The sequence below is a fragment of the Nestor notabilis genome, unplaced genomic scaffold (assembly GCF_000696875.1).
Source record: "Nestor notabilis isolate BGI_N333 unplaced genomic scaffold, ASM69687v1 scaffold8360, whole genome shotgun sequence".
Classification (NCBI taxonomy): Eukaryota; Metazoa; Chordata; class Aves; order Psittaciformes; family Psittacidae; genus Nestor; species Nestor notabilis.
This window is the reverse complement of record NW_009912444.1, coordinates 14235-37209: the sequence shown is the minus strand read 5'-3', so window position 1 is coordinate 37209 and position 22975 is coordinate 14235. Positions and strand designations below refer to the sequence as shown.

Here is a 22975-nt window from a genome sequence, read left to right as displayed (position 1 = left end):
ACTAAGAACATGATTGTGATTAGTACTGAATGCAAGTTATATACTGATTAAATAACAGCATTCCCTGGCAAAGTCACAGATATGGCTGATAAGTAATTACCTCTGTGTGGTATGTAACATGTAATCAGCCTTGCTGCAAAATGCCAGCTATGTAATTACAGGCCCAGCAGTTACCATTTCAGTAAAAGATTATGAATAATATTTGGGTTGTATAATTTCCTGACTTCTCTGTGAGTATAAACACAGAAACATGGTTATACAGCTATTCTTCACTTTACAAAAATTACTCAGTAGCCAAATATGACTCATTGCCACCTTTTATCTGCAATAAAAGCAAAATAGGCATTTTCTTTTAGCTGCATGATGTCCTAATTACCTGCTGGAACTGAAGTAAATAGAACAGTAATCTGTATGGGGAAGGAGTGTTTCCCTCTCATGTCTTTCTGCAGTTACAGCTAACTACATCTCAGACTACAGCAATATGCAAAATTATCATAGTAGTGGGCTCCCATATGGATAACACTAAGTGATGCCTCAGAGATATCCTTTCAGTTTAATGTGAGAGTTGTGTAAGAGCACGAATTCTTTTATCTCTGAGTTGCACTGTGAACCTTCAACACAGCACATATCTTTCAAGTAAATCACCTTTCCCAAAATGCGGAAATTGTGAAAGGGTGTTTAATGCCTGTGTCAGCTGTATCTTCCTTTGCTGAGTAGGTTTAAAGCAGCCCTTGCAAGTTTGCAAGCAGTGTTAACACTTCCTTCAGAGGCAGCAAGCCTTTGAAGAGAGATGTGTCAGGTGATGGAAAGCCTTCAAAGAGCCAGCAGTATCATTTTCAGCAATAGAGAGGTCATTAGCCCAGGGGAGGGTTCTGGTGGGCTCTCTTCTGCCCAACCCAGGAATCCTGCTATTTTCCAGGTGGTAGGTGAAAACTGAGGTATCAAGACTAGATATTTATTTCATGAAGAAAGAATAGCACATAGGACTTCCTGTGGGATTTGAATAGATGAGCACTTTGGTCTAACGAAGTAAGTGATGTGCGAAGGTGGGAATGCGTGAGAGGCAGGAGGAGGAGGAGGGAAAAGGTCACTTCAGAATGTAGTTTTCAGAGCTCACCTAAGTGTTTGCCCTCACACTCAAACAAGCCACAGCTAGCCTGTGTTCTTTAGAGTCTAGTTTGTGTTAATCACACTCTCTGCACCTTCATAATTTCTAAGTAACTGGCTGAAACAAGCATTATATTTGTTCAGACATCAACAGCAAGGGAAGGATATATCATCCTATTCTGAACAGTGACAATCTCCTTTTCTCTTAGTGCATCCTCCTTAAAAAATACTCAGTTATTGAATACCCCTTCAGGAGTGTGGCCAGGCTTCTGGGCTGCCTAAAATCTCAGTCCGTGGAGCCGCAGCAGTTAAGATGCCTGACTTAAATGTAACCTTTAACATTCGAGTGTTAGTATTTTAGTCAGGTTTTCAGAAACCAGAATAATAATTTAAAAAAAAAAGCGGTATATTGATATTTGAAAAGTAATTTCAGAGGATGGGAGGGCCTGGTTTGTATTAACACTCATAGTCCTTTTTTAATTACGTATTATTATTGAAAAGTATTGCCTTGGTTTTTTGAGCAAATACTGCCTGTTTCAGGGGGTTAGTTAAACCTGTATTTCGTTTAGTTTATGAGCAGAACTCCATTTGCAGGCCATACGTACCACTGGGCCCTCAGAAGAGTGAGAATTAAGTTCATTGCAGATCTCTTAATAGAAATATCTAACAGGCAGAATCCCTGCACGTATCATCTGAGCGGAAGGCAGATCCTGGAGATCACAGAAAGTGGTTTAAATTCCAGATAAGATTCAGAGATGAATGATGAGGCCTCATGAGTGAAATAAAGTAGAATCCTACATATGCTGTCCTGAGGTGTGAATAAACTCACAGACCAAAAGGTCATTTCAGGTACCTTCGAAGGTAGTTTGATCAAAAGCCCACAGTTCTTTTCAGTTTTGGTTATACATGAAAATCAGAAAGGACGTTAATAATGCAAGAATGTGAGACTTAACACAATCTGGACATCAGTGTACATGAAAATGTTATCCCTAATCCATCTGGTGACTTCTGATTGATGGATTTACGATAATGTGTACCTTTTGGAAATAAACGTTACATGCTTTTTAAAATCATGAGCAGTCAATCAAATATCTAATAGAAAACGTCAATAAAAATTGCCAATTCGATTTCAGGTCTCAGAGTATGAAACAAATGAGGTAATTGGGCTATTTCAGTTAGGTAAGAGGTCAAAGGATTTAGCAGGTTTCATTTTTTTTCCCCCCTTAAAGTTATTCTTGGTAAGTGGTAATAATGTGTTTGGTTGGTGAATGATTCTCAAAGACTGTATCTTCCTAAGTCTTTGCATTTTAAATCTCTGGTCATAGATACACACATTTGGATATACAACATTTATAGTGGTTTCTGTAGTTTAAAGAGGCATTTAACAGAAAATTTATACTGAAATAGCATAGATCAATATCTGGCATATAAATAAATCTAAGAATTATATGAGTCCTCTAAAGCTGCAGGCAGAAAATTAAGCTTGTACTGTTTATTCTGGCTGAGATTTTGGATGTTCTTTTTATTCCTCAGATTCAGTTACATAAGGGTTGATTCAACTTGATTTCAAAAGAATGTTACTGTGTTTCATTATTAGGTAGAAATTGCATTCATCTCAGGCTATTGATCATTCTTTCCACTTAGAAGCAGTTTCCCACCCTGATAGGACCAAGGAAATATTTTATTGAGTCTGACAAGCTGCAGCATTTCATGGTGGGAGGTATAATGCCTCTTTCTTCCTTTTCTTTTCCTGCTTTCCACAGCAGTAGATTTCAAAGGACAAATCCATGCTGACAGAGGCCATCCTGCATTTCTGAAGCAGTTTGTTGCATTATCCTAAGTAAATTTATTTATTCTTTTATATGTGCAGGTAACTCATTTGTGGTATGTTGGTATGATCTGCAAATAAATAGCCGTAGCCATCAGATCGATCGCTAGACATCAGAGCATCTTGCAAGAACCATCAGCATAACTGTCCACTTTAAAATGGAAAACATTTGGGAAGCAGTGAGTGTGTCCAGTGGATTGCACTGCTACGTCATCTCCTGCCTTTGGTAATCGGAGGAGCTTCCACTGGTGAAACACTGGTTTAGAAAGAGTAAATTTTTCTTACACCAATACTGATCTTTCAAGTGTACATAAAACTGCCTCTTAATTAAAAAGGGGTAACAGGGAAGCTGATGGCTTATTTGAAAGTGACATGAGATTAGCATTCCTCAGTCTTTTTTTTAGCATTATTTAAGCACTTGTTAAAACTGATTTTAGACTGTAGCTTGTATAACTCACTGATGTAAAGAAGCTGCAGTTGTAGAGCATAGACACAGAGGCTTGTAGTAAGTTTGGTGGTTCCTGTATATATATTTTTATTACTGACACAGCAAGGCAAATGAGTGAAGAGCAAATAACATGAACTAGACTTAAAATTTGGTAAGTATTCATTTTAGAAAATATTTGGATTTTTTTAATAATGATTTATGAGCCTTAGTAGTAACCTTTATAGTACATAGTATTTCAAGTGAGTCCTAGTTCTCCTAAGTTTAGTGGAATCCATTAGTATATTTTTCTCTTAACAGACGGTAAATATGTTTTTTTCAGTCATACCATGTGCTTGTTTTCAAGAGGTGAGATCAGGTTGGAGTCACCTCAGCCTCACTCAGTTTGGACCTTCACTTTAGCTGTCTAATGTTGTCACTAAATGAGTTTTTGAAGATTTTCTGTTGATGAAACATAAGACCAGAGGTCTCTTTGAAAGTCTTCAAATTAATATGCATTGTTATGTTATGTTATATATTATACACTGTAGGGAATTTAGCTTCCTGTTTTATGAAGAGGAGACACACTTAAAATCACACCCAGCTTTTAACATCTAAATTAGGTAAGTGAAATTATTGCCTCTTCCTCAGGCTTGTGGTTTTTATATTTATTTTTATAAAGACAAGATGGAAGGAGCCATAAAGATACCATCACTCAATGAAAGAGATAGGAAAGCATGTCATTGGTCAGAATTGGTTATGGTTAGTTGAGTGTAAAAAGCTAAGAGAAATTGCCCACTTTAGGTGTGGGCAGTAAAGTTTATTGACATCTGAGAAACACTGATAGATATAGATATAGAGAGAGAGATATATATAGAGAGGGATATATCTATATAGTCTACTCACCATTTTGTTTCCTGCCACTTTGTTGATGAAGAAAGTGTGATTAAAAAATATTCATCTGAGTATGCTTAAAGAAAAATGTTTTGGTTATGTAGGGATGTAGGATTTTTAGAGATTCAGTGAACTCATGATCGGTTGGCCAATTCAGAGTAGTTCTTCTGAGATTTTAGGAATGTACAGCATAAAACCACGCCTCTAATGTATGCTGTGTAACATTTAGAAAACTGGCTGGAAGGAAAAGCCAGCAGCATAGTTATGCACAAAATTGAGCTTGAGCTCCCAGCTTGTCGTGACACTGATGTGCAGAGTGAAACCAGAGTATTTACTGTGGGTTCTTCTGTTCTGATTTTCTACTGTGTTCTGGTTTATTTTGATTCGGGAACAACTTCTGTGTAGAATGCACATGGCAATGAATGAGTTTATGGAAAAGTTGTATTTGACCTAATGAAGACTATGAATTTTTTAGCCACTGCTAGAGGTATGTTATAAAATGCTAAGAACAGGGTCTGATGACTGTGGGCATCTTTTGTACAACAGACATTTTCTGATACCTTGTAAAATCCTCTTCCTTAAGAGGGCTGAAAACAAAGGAGTTATCTAATGTTCCCTTGAGATCACTAATTCTGATGAACAGTTGAACTACTAAGTGCTGTTTGACTTTACATCAGGGTACTTTTATGTGTTTTGTTAGTTAATGATCAAGTGGTGTTAATTAATAGGAAAATGGGGGGAGGGAGAAGTAAAATACCACTATGAGTTACTGTTCAAGTAAAGGTTTCTGGTAAAGGTAATGAGTACTATGAGAACAAAGAGCAGCCAAAATGGAAACCTTTTGTTTTATTATTATTATTTAAGAACAGTAGAGAAAGTTGCTAACTGCTTATTTAAGTGGTCTACTCACCTCCTGACTTTTCTGACTTCTGCTGAAATCAGTGCTGCCTCCTTCACTGGGCATCGGTTTCTGACAGCACTATGAGAAGGGAGTATTTCTTCTGACACACTGTGCCACTTCAGCTTGCACCCATTATATCCTCTGATTTAAAGACCATCCATCAGCTTGGAAAGAGGGTGGCCCAATCCAGAACACCATGTGCAGATGATGTTCACAAGGCTTATTTACTTGAGGGAGAGAGAGGGAAGCAGAGTTAATGACCAGGAAAAATTTCCTTACTGATGAAGAATAATCAACATGTTACTTCCTGATGCAATTAATATTTCTTTATGGGATCATTGTAACAGTATATAGAAAATATTTGGTGTTATATTTTCTACTAAGACTTTATTATTAGGTAGCTGAAGGAATATCAGTAATAGCTGTGTGTAATAGTACAGTTAACAGTTATCAGTTTTCTGTTTCACTTCAGTAGTTTAGCTTCAATTTCAGTCCAACTCAGCTATTAAATATATAGTATCTGAAAACTTTTTAGATACCTTTGGATGCTCTGATAGTTTCTTTTTTTAGAAGTTTTTATATTTATTTGTTCTGATGTAAGCTGTGAAAGTACCCTGAAGTCTTTACAACTAGAATAAATGACTCACAACTGATAGAATACTACAAATTGGTCTAAGAAAATATGCACACCTATATGAGCTCTTTGAGGCTTATTCACTTTAGATGATAATAATAGTGAAAACAATATTCCCTTTTTGTTGTAAAACACTGGAATTCCAAAACTGTTCTGCAGACCTGCTTTCAAATTTATTTCACTCTAGGTTGTAATAAAAAAAAGACAAAGGTTGTGTTTGTGGGTATGCATATGTATATTTATATATATTATGCATTCATACATACATATATGTACAACTAAAAGCTAGAAAGTAAGGAACCACTGATTTATTTGTTTTTTAACACATCCTTCCCCATCAGCTTACCTCTCCATCTTACAGTAATTTGAAAGTCTTTAGGTATGGTACAGAGTAGTGTAGTCTCTTCCAAGAGCAAGACAGAAGAATCTATCCAGGTGAACAGACAGAGATATTTCAAAATCAAATGGAAAAGAGCCAGCACTAAAGCCATGCAAGATCTTATCAAGGGACTGCAAAATGAGAGGCTGGGATTATTGATTATTATTTTTTCCCTCCTCCTTTTAATACAGCTAACGAATAGAAGGTTTACCATTAGATCTTTTAATTCCTTTCAGGTTTTATACTTTTCATAAAGAGTTGGTTTGCAGATGAGTCAGACATCAGTACATGTCTGGAATAAAGTTGGCTTCATTAAATGATAGAGTAATAGAGTGGATATTGTGATTACAAAAGAGGGCGCACAATATTGTGATCAGAGACAGTGATACACTTTGCCTGGCAGAATGCCAACAACAGAAGGGAGACTAAGAGAATATCCAGCAAAGAGGTCAACGCTACAATTAACATCGTCTCTCTAGCATATGGGGCAGATAGTTTAGACAAAAACAGGTAATAAATCTTGGAAAGCCTGGAGTCAGATCCATATATTTAGCTCTTTTAAACTTGAGGATGGTACACAAATTAGATGAAAACTAGCTCATAGTAATAAAACAGTTGCCCCAGTTGCTACAGGGTGACTGCAGTATCTTTGTTCACCTCCTCCTTTGAGATGAAAGACATTTGCTGTGTCAGTCATCCTCACCTCAAAATAGAATACACTACAGAGCTCTGCAAGATTCAGGTTTTTATCTCAGGAAAATCAAAGATGAAAACATGTCTTACATCTGTAAGCCCTGGTACTAAATACAGACTCAGCTCTTCTAGGTGTTTGCTTTTCCTTCTACGTTCATTTGAATGTACGTGGAGGGGAAAAGATTGAGGAGAGGGAAAAAGAAGAGAAAAGAAGTTGTTGAAAGATGATACTTCCCCCACTAAATTTTCAGGATGATTTAATGGACAGCTACACTGCTGTTTGACATGTTAAATAAGCCACACTGCGTCATTAATACCAGAACACAAAGTATTCTAACAACATGGTCTACCTGTATTTCCTGAGAACACCAAACAAATCTTAGGGCTGTTTCCTAAACAGTCTGGCCAAAGTTGTGGCTTTTAAGTGAAAGTAAATGTCTAAGTTTTATAAGCATAAAGCAGAATTAAAAACATGGACTGGACAGTGAGAAAACAGTTGAAAATACCTGTTTGGAAGGACTGTGATTAGATAGATACTTACTTGTGAACAGCATTTACTTGAGCAAGGTACATGACAATATCCATTAAGTTTATAATCAATACATTGTACTGAATAGTTTATATTGAAATACTTGTTTTATAAGGTATAAAAAATATAATTTTAAAATAATTAGCATTTAACTGTATTATCTTTTCAGTTAGGTGAGATTATAAAGGCAAAGAAGTGCCTCCCAATCCTTCACTTCTAGTTCCTGTTTCAAAACATAATGTCATGGAAAATGTGTTCTGCTTTACTTAGCTTCCTAAATAAGGTGCCAGTTAGTGCCATTTGAAGAGAGTTTTAGGGCCATTATTGTCAGGGTTTCATATCATCTGTCTATGGGTATGTAACTGGTACCTCATTTAAGAGCTCAGACTTGCTCCACTGTCAGTAGAGCCTTGAGAATGAGATTCCTGTGGCTCTCACCCTCCTTAATATAATCCTGAGAGGTTTCTCTTCGTTTTATGCACGCAACCAGAGGTAGGGAATACAACCTGTGTTACTAGTTTCCTCACCTCTGTGAGGAACCAGTAACTTGCTTAAGAGTTGCATAAGGAGCAGGGAAGTCTGTCTTTTGCTTCTTTCTCTGCTTAATATTCTTCTGATACTTAGGCGAGGTTCCAGAAAGAAGGGATTAATTTGCACATGTTCCATCTCCTATATTTTAGGACCGATCATACCCATTCCTTTGCAGCTGCAAATTTACATGGCAGTAAAATGCACAGATCAGAAAATATGCTGCTTTAAGGTCTTTGGAAGCTAGTCTTAAAACAAAAAAAATTAAAACCCAAATGTAGGAAAATATTTATTTAACAAATTCTTGCCCCATATATGAACCTAAAATAATACCAGCATATGTACTAGAGAAATCAAAGTTCTGATACAGATAGTAGCGATAGAAAACCTTCCTCACAAAAAAGTACAAATTACTCCATCTAACAACCACTACTGCTAACAATTGGAAGAGTGGTGATGCTTTAGTCTCACAGGCATAAAAGCAGTGGTCCACAGCAAAGCAATCTGGTGGTTCAGGGTTTTTTTCGCCTCCACTGCTTGCCACCAGCTGTCAGAATTCAGACACTTGCTGAGTGAGAGTTTGTGATCAAATTCAAGCAGGGCTTACATTCAGACTGTGAGTCTTACGTTAAGGTTCAGTGTGCAACAGTATTCTTATGGAAAAAAACCTGAATCTGTAGATTGTGATGATGCCCTTGAAGGTGTCACCTGTTAATTTAACTGGTGAAAGTATATCGATTCCTCCTTTTCCCATATACAGTAGACTTTTCTTTGAGCCTGTCTTAATTACTACATACGTACTGTATCTATTGCCACTTTAGAGGCAGTGCATACTGATCTTAAAGACAGGGGAAAAGTGTCCTGTGAGGCAGCTGCTAAAGGGTAAATGTAGAGAGGTAAAGTCAAAAGGATTATTTTAAGTTTTCTTGAAATAAAAGTCTCTTCCACGAGGTTGTGGAGATACTGGGGACAGATCTGCAGTCTACACAGCTCCACTTAGTGGTGAAGAATACACTGACCCTTTGCCATAGATGTTTTATTCCATTTGTTTCAGCAATGTTTAGATTAAGTAAAGGCGACGTGTGGCAACTGTCTGGCCTGATGCACAGAGCCTATTACTAGGGTAGGATAAATAATGCTACAGGACACAAGAATTGGTATTACTGGATGAATTTGATTAGTCTGAGTTTGCATTTGCTTTTGTTTATTTTCTGTAGCAATGAATAGGCTGGCAGATGATACTGTAGCACAATGCCAATTTCAAGTGGGTATCTGTTGATTCTCAGAAAAGCAAATTTTTACTACAAAGCCTCCATATTCACAGTAGAAATGGATTTTTGTTCATTGTATTAGAAATCAGAAATGCACTAGATTAACCCAGGAGGCCAGTGAAATAAGCACATCCTGAATACTGACTTATGTGCATACTGAAGTACAGACTTGCAGCCTCCACTAGGATGCTTTTAGCAGTGTATCTGTGTATCTTTTGTTCTTGGTGGCAATGGATAATTAAAAATAAAAAATGAAAGAAATCAAAAGTGATTATAGACAATGAGAAAAAAAGAGATCAAAAGTCAACCGTGTAACTTATATCCCTGTATCACCTAATGAGCTTTTGCAGGGAGCTCAGCTACTGAAATTAAAGGCAAAGATTTATTAGAAGAAATCAAAAGGAAGCAGCAGTTAGAGGAGAAGCAATGCCTTAAGGTATATTCTTTTCCTTTTTTAAACTCACAGGCGTTAATTGTAGGAGCCTGTGGATGAGAACTGACAATAGGAAAAACATTAAGATACTAAATGAGTTTCTAAAGTAACAGATAACAGCTCATTCAACATCTTTAAAGTTCCCATTCATCAGAGAGAAGTTACAAACCCCAGAGTGGGAGAGGAGACAGCCTTTTACATACTCAACCTTTGCACTGCCTTCATGCAAAAGTTGTCAGTCTTGTGCATAATGAGTAGATTGCCTAAAACTGTTGTGAAATTTTATTTTTGAATATTATTTCATTTATACATTTATAACTAAATATGAAACTTATTATTTTGCATATGTAAATCTACAATATTTTTCTTCAAAAAAATTGCAGATATATGTGACTTTTCCGCTAATACCTGAAATCCACTGCCAAATGTTTCCAAATCAGTATCTTTTTCAGGCTTGCTTTCTTACAGTGCAGCTATTCCTTAGGTCCCTATTAAAGGGAGGGACCTTTCAGAGGCTTTCATTCTGTTGCATTTGAGCTCTCTGTATGCAGTACAGTGCTTTCAGTGCTATAAAAATACATCAAAACTATATATAATAAAAATATTTTCAAGTCTCAAAATCTAGAAAAGTTTTTCTATAAAAATGTTGGAATCATTTAAGTGTCTATTCAGCGTGACCCACAGGAAATAACAATGCCAAAATCTGTAAAGTTTTACAAAGGTCTTACAGAAAGGACTGGAGATGCAAAGTAAAATGTGGTATTCTTAAAATAATCTTTCCTATCCCCACCCAAACATTATTTGCACTCTGTGCTCTGAACAAGGTGCCATGTTTTTGAAGCAGATTTACAAAGCACGTGGCTGCTTTCAGAACAGGGCAGAGGGTTTGATCTGGGTGCTGTAACTGAGTGGATAATGCCAATGCCTTTAAATGTAAGATTTTCAAAGAAGGATTCCCTATATTTGTTGTCTTTAGTGAAATGAGACAAAAATGCAGGGCCTGAGTTGTGTCTGCATGTTTACAAAATCCTCACAATGCTGACCTCCATCGTGCTTGCAAATAAGGAAACTATTCCATTGTTAAGGGTTTTGTATAAGCACTGTACATATTCTATACAGGAGCATACAAAGGATTTGAGGTGTTTTGCTTGCTGGGGGACTCGCATATTTATAAATACAGTAAATGTTCAAAGAGAAAGTGTCAGTGTTGACAAAAGCATAACAGTCAAAAGCATAACTGTCACTTAACAAGTGTGATAATAATTCAGCCTCTTGATGAAGATATGATGCCCTGCAACTCTGTTAGTAGAAATAGCGCCTTCTGTAGACTTTGCATTTTTCCAGACATGCACAACCACTGGAGAGGCCATTTTCGTACAGCAGCAGTGACACCCTAAGCATGACTAACTTCCTATTATGCTACTTTATAAAAATATGCAATTTATAATCCCCAGTGTAGTCCTGACCTCCTTGCAAGCAGAGGTAAGCATTAGTATTCTAGCTGCTTGGGTACTGTAATCCCTGTGTGAATGTGGTGCTTCTTTACTCAATGATCCCGTTCTGCTATAAATGAATATAATAGTCTTCTCCACTATAGTCTTCATTATAGACTGGCCTAAACGTTTTACTTCTTGAAATACTACCAAACTGCAAAAAATAGATTTGTTGAGAGGACAGAGAGTTCAAGAAAAGACTGATGCTGAAGTGCTGCATGGTCATATAAAACAGTTACAGTTTTGTAAAGGCCAGTACATCTTGGAGGATGTTTCAGCAGATACACATCAGTTCAGGGAGGATGATTTATATTCTGTAAAGTTAGGTTGAACAAACTTAAGTGCATGGGGGTTTGTCAGCTTCAGTCACCTCTGTTGAGAAGAATGCAGTTGCAGAAGCGGATTCATTCATTCCGTGTTAATGTTTAATGGAAATCATATTTAGAATTTTTTCCATAAAAAAGAAAAGAGAGGGGCAGATTTGAACACGTTTTTCAATTGCTGTGTATATCTTTTACTCACTTTCAGAAAATTAAGCTGTGTGTTTGCAGATTTAAGACACCTCTAGACTGTGCCAAAATAGCAAGTACTGGCCAGGCTGGCCTCTCCAGCCCAGCTGTTTGCAATGACAAGGTATGCTTTTCATAATATTTTCAAGTTTTTAGCACATAATTTGCTGTCAGCCCCAGTACCCTCCCTGAGGAGATGCACTAGCCCCATTAGCATTCTCTTTGGGCATGAGCAACACCAAAACAGAGCTGACATTCTGACCTTGTTTAGGAATTCGTTTTGAAGAAGATACTGTCTAATTTATTCTCATGTGCAACTATTTCAATTTGAATCAGTTAATAAGACTGGAATCAAGTCTGGTTGGGATGATAGTTAGTGAAAGAATGTGAGCCAGGCAGCTGACCAGGTTGTTAGCAATGTATTTTAACGAAAACAAAACAAAAAGGGGGCATAGCACCAGAATTGGTTCTGCATCAATGGTCTGTACCAATGGTATAGAATTTATTGGTTTTATATCGGTTAATATTTAAGGTGCTGTAATACTTTTAAATGCTGTAGGTAAAATGATGAAATGCTGTAACTCATTGCCAGGAGAAAGAGTAATACTGAAAAAAAGATACTTGCAAACAGATGGGAGGGCTGTTTTCCAGAGGGATATGAGAATGAGGGAGTCACCTGGAGAATAAATTCCTCTGTTGTTGCTTGCAAATACTTGAAATGGAAAACTCTTTCAGGAAAGAAAACTTAGCTTATCTCAAAATGTTTACCTCTGTGCTGATACTGGCCAAATCAGAAAGTAAGAAAAGATGGACAAGAGCACTCCGATTAGGTTGAAAGCATTTTAGCATTCTCAAATGAATTTTTTACAGTCTTACTACATTTTGGTGTTATTTTATTTTCTCCTTTATATCTGAAGTATGTTTACAGTGAAATACTATGACTGATGAAAACCAGTGATTTGGGATTTTTTCCCAGAGATTTTAGGGTTTGGCTTGGTTTATTTCTAAAAGGGAAATTTAAAAGTTGTTTTGCAAAGCAGTTCTGTTCTTATTCTGGTGAGCCTCCCAGTTCACATTAGCAGTCATCAGTTAACAGAATAGAAGTCCTAGGTAAGCAAGAGTGGAACCTGTCTTGTTTCAATTTATGTCCATTGTCTCTCTGTCACAGCATGCATCACTTTGTAAAGCCTGTCTCTGTCTTCCTGGTAACTTCTCCCTAGGCACTGGAAGGCTGCTATTACCATCCCCCTAATGGTAGCCCCACTCTAGGCTAATTTCTCAGCCTCTCCTCACATGGCAAGAGCTGGCCATTTTGTTGTCCCTGTATTTCTTGTATTCAGGTGTCCAAAACTAGGTACGGTATTTTAGATGTGGTCTAAAGAAGGGTGGGGGTGGGGGGAGGAGAGGTTCAGAGCATGTTAAGACACTACAACAGGCATAAAGAAGAGAATAGAGTGGCATGGCCTGTTTTTTTGGAGCTGGATTAAGGTGCTTTCTTCAAACAACCTGTAGAAAATAATGGTTCATACTACTTAGGCAGAAAGGAGTTTGTCTCTTATACCTGCACTAAGTAGTGCTCTTCTAGTAAGTAGAAAGCTTTCCTTGCTTTCCTTTTCTTCTTCCATTTACTGCTTTTTTGTGGATGTTTGAGTGTATTCTGAGACCACTTTGTCAGCAAAGTCACACAAACCAGAAAGATGGAAGTAATATCTGCTGTCTCAGCTCTAAAGGGATAGGTTCAAAATGTGCTCTGAGGAATACTAACAGGATGCACAGAGCTGTGTGCATGGTCAAAGTCAGTGATCTGCTGAACATTACTTAAGGGGCTTTCAGGAAGCCAGGCAGAGGGCTGTGAGTATGCATGGCTCTTCAGTAGTGAACTACTTAAAGTGCAAGTTATCTTTGTGTATCTAGCCAAACAGGCGGATGATACATTTTGCATGAGTATGCCCCAGCTGGCTTAAGTGAGGCTAAAAAAGCTGTAAAGTGCATGTTCTTATGTGTGCATGCATAGCCCTTACGTACAAAGCTGGAAATAGAGACACTCTGCAGACAGCAAAGTCTGTTTCTAAGCACCATGTGCTTTTCAGACCAAAGTACTATGGTTTTGGTTCATTCCTAAGCATCCCAGTGAAAAATCTCTGATGTTCCTCATTAGTTCTAATGTCATGGGAAACTTACTTCGTAAGACTTACATGTGAGACTGCTTTCATCTATTTCATAAAAGCAGGTTCCAGATCAGTGGCTTGTAATCAGCACTAAGACTTCAAGCTGGTTAATTCAGTGTGATTTAATTAATACATTTTAGAGGCAGTCTGACACGATAGAGCGATCAGACCAACCTAGCCATCCAGCAGTCTTTGAAAGCCAACCTTACTCAGGTGTAATTTTATCTCATTAGGATAGCTCTATAAATTAGGTTTTAAAAAATAGAGTCCTTACTTGAGATTATTAAATGTCTTTATCTGCCAAACTAGTATATTATATAATGTTATTTTTCATAGCTTCACTGCAGTCATGTTATATTCCATTGCCACTGTGGAGCGCAGGCAGGGAAAAAACTGGCTCCCTGTGTTAACAAGGTGAAGAAGGTGTCTGAAATGACAGCATAACAAATTACACTCCACGTTGATTTATTTCATTATTTTGTTGCCTGTGAAATGGCCAGGCATGAAGCACTACCTGCTGCTGAGTGACTGGGATGTATTCCAGGTTCTTGAATAATTGTATTGCTTCTTTGTGGAATATTTGTTTTTACACTGGGACCCAGAACAGATACTTGAAAGTTCTTTTGGTGGCATATACAGGTGTCTGTGTACCTAAGTTGGATTGAAATTGAATGACAATCGAGTGCTTGACCAACTTGGGTGCTTTTGGAATGTCAGGAAGCACCAAGCTGAGAATTGTGCCAGAATTCCCCTTAAATTAAAACTTGATGTGTTTGTGTGTAGAAATCTAAGAAAAAGCATGTAAGTGATGGTGTGAGGACTTCACCAAGCTGTCTGCACTTGGACTGTCTTGTGCTCCAGGATACATCAAAAAAATAGAGATTAGTAAGTAGTTTGCCTAGTGTGGACACGTACAGTCGGGCATCTGCGTTTTTCTTGGAGGCACTGGAGACCCGCTGCTGGAGTCTTGAATTGTGGAATTTATGTAATCTTGTGCTTTCAGAAAGCATTTTCTTTGAAAAATACAACTGCCCTGTTGGTTAGTCAATAGAGTAATCAGACCAGCTACACATTATCATGAACTTCCTGTAAATGATGTCCCAAACTGTTCGGGTTTGCTGTATTAAAGTGCTCTTCCACTTTCTGAGGAGGATTACTCACTCATTTAGTAGCACTTGGGGAATCCCAAATGATGCAGTTTAGGTTTGCAACAGAGTATTTCTCTGGAAGAGTTCTCTGAAAGGTGTCAAGTGTTAATACCTGTAGTTTTTGTCATGCAGGGTCACTCCAACTAGGGCACATCATTCGTTTGTTCAGTATATTTAATGTCTGACGCATACGACTGTGATGCATCACATTCTAATGATCAGGCAGAAATCCTGGCAAACTGTTTTTCCTTGAAAGGCAGGACTGCATAATGCTATTTGTGATTGCTATTTGTTCAATAAAGTTTTCAGTCTTTCAATTTATTTACTTTCAGTTTTGGTTTCAGTTCATTTAACCTTCAGAAAACACTTGCGCTGTCTGCTGCTTGCAAAAGGAAGGCTCTAGCAGCCTCTTGTTGCATTTATCTCTTGCTGTGGAGCTATGATGTCTGCAGTAATAAATGTATCCGTTGAAACAGAAGTGATTAAGTGCCTGTTGAAATGTCTTCTGGAACAGAACGTTAGCTTTTGCTTTCAAGGGGCAGATATTGCAGCAGATAGCACTTAACCCAGCCAAGGACAAAGTGTTATGTTTAAACATCCCTTTTCTGCTTGCCTCTATGAAACAGCAAGGATATCTGCATGCAAGCACTTCCATTTCTTAATACATCAAAACAAGTAGTTCTACAGAACTGAAAGAAGTATGATTGTAACTATTGCTTTATTTTTAAAAACAGCCCATCCTACCAGTTTGCCATGGTTTCTTCCTTTGAACTTTGACATCTGAAAGATACAACCAAGGAAGAAAGGATTGGGCAGGCACTGATACTTACACACTAGACTTCTGTCTTCAGAGGCACTGATTTATCTGGCTGTACATTTCTGAACTAAAACCTAATTTGACCATCTTGCAGTGGTCCACCTGGCTGTCCAGCTCAGAAGCTCATCTGAGATTTGATACTAATATTGCCATCTTGAAAGTATGATGTAACTGTTGCTTTTGGTTTTCAAAGCTGATGTGTGTCATTGAAACCATATAGATCCTTATGGAAAAGACTTAAGTTTCTTCTCCAAGTCAGGTACACACATAGACCACTTGTCTATCTGTGTGTATAGAGAGCACAACAGAGGTCAGTCTAGTACTATGAGAGTCCTGATGCATTGCATAGGATTTTCTAAGTACTAATACAGTAAGTTAATAACAACAGTTGAATCAAATCATTGACAATAACTCATCAATCTAGTGACTAAGTGCTATCTGTTATCTTCTGAAGCTAATAAGGATGCCCAGTAATTACGCTGATAACGTCCCAAGTATGCATTTCTTACATACAGTTTTATATCTTCAAAATTGGATATAGACATTTAAGAAACTAATATATTAACAAATGTGAAAATGCAGACTAAATACCAAATTGCCTGATTTTTCTGTTATCCATTTTCAGAGTGTGTTTCAGGATGCCTCTGTTTATCAGATATATTCTGCAAGTATGCCAAGCGTATATATCGACATTGTTTTAACTTGCATTAAATTTAGTGATGTATAAATTGCAATAATGTTATTGTCTTCTATGAGTGGAATTTGGAAACCAGAGAATTTAAAAAACATATGGGATATAAAGAATTAGTCACCTGGCAGTAAGTGCTAATTAATATTTTTTTCTTGCATTCTGTCTTTCAGATTTGTGATAAAGAATGGCATTACTATGTTGTCAATGTTGAGTTTCCCGTCGTTACATTATACATGGATGGAACAACGTATGAACCTTACCTTGTGACCAATGACTGGCCTATCCACCCTTCCCACATAGCCATGCAGCTCACAGTTGGTGCTTGTTGGCAAGGTAATATGACAGCAAATAACAGATAGTAGAATTAGGAACACGGGCTAAAAAGAATATTACTTGTCTTGCTGATTATAGTAAATAAATTACTAGAAGGTTGATGTTATAAAATCTGAAGTAAATCCAGAGTTACTAGTGAGTCAAGTCCAACGATAAAACGGATGGGACAAAACAGGCTTTGCATTCCCATCTTCTAAAGAAGTGTTTAATACAATTTGTGTATTCAGTGTGAAAGATTGTCTTTATCTTTTGTCTTCGTTTCTTTTAATGATTTCCCTTTTTATCCAGTTTGAAGCAAACTATATAAATACTACTGTAAAGAACCCCCGCTATCTTCTTTCAGTCTCTGCCTCAAATTTCATTCCCAACTCATGGCCCAATCCTGTGCTCTTCGCATTGGATGTGTATCACCAGTCATTCCACTAACTTAACCAATTCACAGTGTTATAGACCGGAAGTAAAAGTGAGAGTAAAATAGAACTGAAAGTCACAACCCCAGTGCCATACTTGTATTAGCCTTTGCTCAAATACTAGTTTTTTTTGTTTTCTCCCTTTTACAATCCTGGTTGGTTGGGTTTTTTTCTGGTCCTTGTGCCAATGTCTCTTTTCTGTTCTCTGCCTTACACCTTAAGCTTTAACACAGCTTATGTTTCTTCCCCACTCTTCAATGTTGACTCACTTTCTCTGTTATTACCTTGTTTGCCAGTTTGATCTCTGCTCATTTACAATATGTTATCTGCAAAATTTGGACATCCTGTGCATGCCAGAGCCGTTCTGTGTAAATAATATTAGAAGCAAATCCAGCTGTTAGTTTACAAACACCTTGGGGTAAAGATCCAATCTTTACTTCGATGACAACATGCAGAGTAAAGCCACACTAATCCTAAAAACAAGATTCGATAAGTTTTGAATATTGATCACCGAGATAGGTGTTATGATAGTGAGCATGATGCTAATGATGCTAATCCCATGTATTTGTGAAAGTATAGGCTGGTTCTTGTCTAACTGCATGTGATCTTTAGGCATATTGGAATTTTTCATTGATGTTAAATATGTGAAAGAATACATTTAATTTTACTCTAAGGTGTTAATATCCTAAGGGAATGTTACTCCTTTTTTAGCTAAAAATAGGTAGTGAAATACCTATCAAATTCTTCAGAAACCAGAACTTTGGTTTAGCCAGTAGTTCACTGGGATGAAGAGTGACAGGTACCAATTTAATTCAGACAAATTTTCTCTTAGTTTGATCTGTTGAGGTTTCATGTTTGTTTTTTATTTCTTTTCTTGTGTAGTTCTGGTGCAGTACTTTTAAAGCAAAGTTCTGACTTAACAAATGTAATGTAATTAGTGAGTGGAGTAAATTCAGTTCTTCCCAGACATGGGGTCTAGTTGAAGATGTCCCTGCTCATCACTGGGGGGTTGGACTAGATGAGCTTTGAAGGTCCCTTCCAACCCAAACTATTCTCTGAATCTATGAGCAAATGCCATAAGGACTGTGAATAATCACTGAGTATTGCCTCTGAAAAATCAGCTTTTCCCAGGAGCCGTGCTAAAGAAATTTCATTCTAATCCCTTATTTATTTACTTTGTTTATAATTATATGTATTAGTATTCTTTTATTTATATTTACCATTTATTTAATCCCTTCATGTTTATTTCTCAGTTCTTCTGCATAGGTCTACATAAATATTTATGTGCATTATTGGTATCACTTCTGCCCCTTAACATCTTTCGTTCATGCATTGCGTTTTTATCATTCTCTAGGGGCAATCTTTAGGTGTTGGGGGAGAGGGTTTCCCTAAAAGTCTCTGTATTGGTGGGAATCTTGTTTCCTTTGCATCTTTGTCTCTGTATCTCAAATGTCTATTTATATCCAAGAGAAAGAATTAAGGTAAAACTTCTCATATCGGCTCACAACAAATTGAGACCTCGGACTCTATTTAGTATTTAAGCTGTTAAACAAATAGAAAGGTGCAGTTGTTTTTAGACATTTTTAGCATTGCCTTGAATAATTTGACAGCTTATTGAACAACCATTCACGATAAGATTCTTCTTCCTTTTTGGTGAAACACCTGATTTAAACTACTGAAATTTTACCTGTTGCTGCTTTCAGAATTTATTGCAAGATTACATTAATGCTATTTTAATCATGTGAGAATTGGAGCCCATCATAAGTAGAAACAAATTTTCCATCTCATGAAAATGACAAGATTTAGCTACGGTACTGTGCTAAAGATCCTCATAAACTTTGATATCTTAGACGAAAAGGTGAACTTGTAATACTTACACGAAACAAGATTTCAGTATATTGCTTTTAGCAATGCTTACCTTTTGATAAGTTTGTTTGGATCAGCTCAAACTTATTTTCAGTGAATGGTGTTAGTAAGTTTCAGCACTCTGTTTTAAAGTCTGTTGAATTGTAATTATTCAACGTATAAACCCAAACTATTTTGTTCAAAATGCTAATTTTCAAAATCCATATATTTCAAGAACAAGTGGCTCTATCAAATAATTTTCCTATAAATAGTTTCAGTGACACTTACCTGAGTCTGCTTAGTTTAGGATAATACGTTTAGGCTAGAAAGAATAGTCTAAACTTTCACATTTTCAAAACTGCTTTGGGACCATCTATGATTTACTTCAGTAAAAATGTGCAGTGAGTGATTTTGGTGTCATAAGCCACTCGGGGGAGTCCTTGTTAAAGAGGATATGAGGAGTTTCCAGCTCTGGTTTGCTCAGCCTATTTCCTTCTCTTCTCATCACATCACTGGCAGAATAGGAACGAACACAAGCTCCAACCTCTTCCTTCAGAAAGGACAAGTCTCTCTTTTTTCTGTCTTTGCTAAACCATTTTATAGTTCTGAGTCCACAGTATCCATTTATCAAAGTCAAATTATGTGAAAAACAGTCTCAACTCAGACAACTGAATTAACCAGTAGAAATAACATTCCTTTTTCTTACCACAACAAATCTCATTTGCTCACAGCAAAAAAAAAAAAAAAGTCATTATTTACCCTTTCATATACGACAATTTTCAGTACTGGTCTGGAAACTGGGAATTGTAGTGCTGTTTCTCTGGGAATCTTGAGAATCCTTCAGGTTATGAGACAAGTGACTTTTTCAGCCCTGCCTGGTCTCTTCATCACTTACACTGGTACTTACCCTGAGGTTATGTAGGAAGTATCATGATTGCACCTCCTTCTTGTCTTTCTCAGTTACGTAGGAGTCTCAAGCACAGATAGAAAATCCTTTTCTTTGAGATTAGTATTTGCTCTTAATAATATTTTAATTACAGACTAACTCCTTTCTGACTTTAGATCCTTGTTTACAGCATCCATTATGAAAAGTTAAGTTAGGTTAGTTTTCATTTCTGTGTTCAGCTCAAGTGAAATGTAAGAGCAGTTTAAGTTCAATGCTGTTCTCCTGAATCCAACATGAGAACAAACGTGCACTCTCTCAGGCTTACATGATAGATTTAGATTTTAGCATACCAAGTCCCATTTGCATCAGACCATTTGCCTTTTTTTGATTGGTTTGGTAGGGTTTTTTGACATCAGCATTCCAGTTTTAATGGGCAACTCTCTCCTACATCTTTACCCTTGCCTTTGCAATGTAAAGAGCATGCCTGATTTGTTTGTTCCTGAATTTATGCAGTATTTCTCCAAATCTTGACAGTTTGGTGCTAAGACTCTCAAAAGGAGGAAGATTTAGCCTTTTCCTGAAGAGCAGAGTTTTTTTCTAGGGGGCAGCAGGGTACTGAAGGCAGAAGTCAGGGTCCCAGTGTGTGGATAGCAGCCTGGAGACAAGCAGAGAGTGAAGATGGCTGAAAAAGCAGAGAGCCAGGCTTCAAAGGTGATAGAAGGGCCTGTCAGACTCTGGGTGAAGTTTACTGCAACCCAGGAAGTCATTCACTTACCTAAAACCAAGACTGGGGGATAGTTTCCAGCTTTAATAACACATTGGACATGAGGAAAGTTGTATAATTTTGATCTTTTTTTTAATTATTTTTTTTTTTATGTTTTGTTCTGACATAACTAAAATGATTTTTCTTTATTTAAAATTAGGTGTGTTATTTGTAGTACAATCTTTTTTTAAAAAAACCTTGTTTCTTTCCTCTGGGAACTCATTAAAGGGAAGATCTAGCCAGAGCTACCTCACTGATTTAGGATCCTATCCCAATGGTTAGCATAGAGTTCATTGTTTATTTATTTTGCGTAGTTCATGTTTCACACTGCTATACTTTTTGGTAGTTTAGTTGAGGGTGGGAATTACTGCCTTATCTTTAGGCTAAACTAGTTTTGCTGATTCAGTTGCATGCAACCCAAGAGCAGTGACAGCTGGAGACAGAAACTGCTTAACCTGTTGCAGCCTGTCTCCAGCAGAGTGCCAGTCCTCATGCATGGCAAACCCTAACTCACTTTTAGCTGTGGTTTCAGTGACACTAGGCCTAGGAAAAGGTAATACTGACTGCAGAGCTGGGCAAATTGGACTCTTGCTGACTGAGGGCAGAAATGAACAGTTTGGAATGCTAGTACAGATGTTCCTGAGATCAGGGCTTTGGATACCCTGGTAAAGGTTGGCAGCTTTCTCTCCAGATATTAGGGTTAAGGATATAACTTAATTTTAACTTCATTAAAAGGCCTTTTTTTATTCACATAAGTGGTCTGTCAGGTGATTGTCAGGGGCATGATTTTGGTGTAGGTGGGGTCATTTAGGTCTCAAGTGCTGTTGTGTCTCTAATGGTGAAAGAAAATTTGAGGCAAAATTACCCTTTGTCAAGGGTATCTAAAGGACAAAATTGACTTGATTGTATGTGTGCTTCACAGAACAAAAGAGACAGCAAAGAGAACATGTGGAAAGCGTGACCCTTGCACTGTCTCTGAACCCTTACCTCCCTGAATGGATGTTAGAAGCAGAGCTGGTCCATCAGGATAGGAGAGAGGTCCTCAGTGCTCACCTTCAGCTTTCATTTCTACTCTCTTCTTCTCTAGTAGTAAAAATATTCTAGCTTTACCCTACCAGCTCAAGATTCTCAAGAGCTTTCCAAACAATAAAGAGGTAACACAGTTCTACTACAAGGAAGCAGAATTACCCTTAACTCTGTGAAGATAAAGTGCAGTATCAAGAGAGTAGGTGATTTTTCCTCAGGTCACTAAAAAAAGATCTGCATAACCACAGGAATAGAATCAGATTTCATGATCAACCACAAAATTGTTCTTATTCTCCCTTTTAACTTTTGCAGTCCTGTTTCATTCTCCTAAGCAATACAGATGAATTAAGCTTAGCTCATCCTGGAGGTGCACTTTCCAGGAGCTTACCTTAGTAAGTTCTGAGAGTTCATTACTCTTGATTCAGTTTATCTGAGGACATAGCAAATGGGCCTTTTTACAGACTGGGAAATTTCTTCTGTTAAACCAAGGTTTATAGGTTCCCACTCTAATCCCTTTATGGCTACGTATTCTGTGGCAAAGGCAGTCAGAAGAAGGGAGCAAGTTCCATGATTTCATATTCTAATCTTTTGTACCACAGGCTTCTCTGAAAAGATACGGTCTTGAGTTATTTTTAAATGGCTTGTTTCTTTATGTATAGTTCCCAAAGTCCCGTCAGGAAGGCAGTGACACAAGTTAATGACTTGTCACAAGGTTTTATTGTAGCTTACCATGACTTTAAGTCATTACTTGTCATAATGCCACCCACTGCAGAGTGCTGGAGCTTCACAGTGTAATTACGCTGACCACATTGCACAGGGGAGGTCCTTAGGAGAAGCCTGTCAACAAACTTTATCGTGAATATAGCAGAAAGCTATTGTAGTTCCTGTTTTCTGAGTAATTTCTGGTTTCTGTTCTGTCTTTTGTATTCTCCTGTCATTTTCCTCTTTCCTTAACCTTGGTTGGAGACCAATTTTTGTGCTGAGTCCTTCTCATAGAGTAACCTTGTTAACTTCATACGTCAACACCCTGATAACATATCAATCACAAAGTTGCAGTCAGAGAACTGACTTTCTATTCAAGGCAAGGAGAATGGTTAAGAGTTGGAGAGGGACCAGATCACTGAGGGGCAAGTACACTGTGGGTAGTGTAGCAGCAGCAGCAGTCTGTATCACTCAACCTTGGACTTCCCCCAGAAATTAAGATACTCATCAGATAAAGATAACCCTCTACTGTGCATTCTAATACCAGTGGATCATGTCTTGGA

At 37.4% G+C, this 22975-nt stretch overlaps 1 protein-coding gene across 1 annotated transcript in view; it reads left to right on the top strand.

Moving 5' to 3' along the window:
- Positions 1 to 22975, top strand: part of CLSTN2 (calsyntenin 2) — a gene marked incomplete at its 3' end in the record, with an annotated part of 178571 nt that overhangs the window by 142608 nt on the left and 12988 nt on the right. The window contains exon 9 of the mRNA XM_010019454.1: positions 16618 to 16780. Within this exon, the coding sequence (XP_010017756.1) occupies positions 16618 to 16780 (163 nt within the window). The remainder of the gene's footprint in view (positions 1 to 16617; positions 16781 to 22975) is intronic.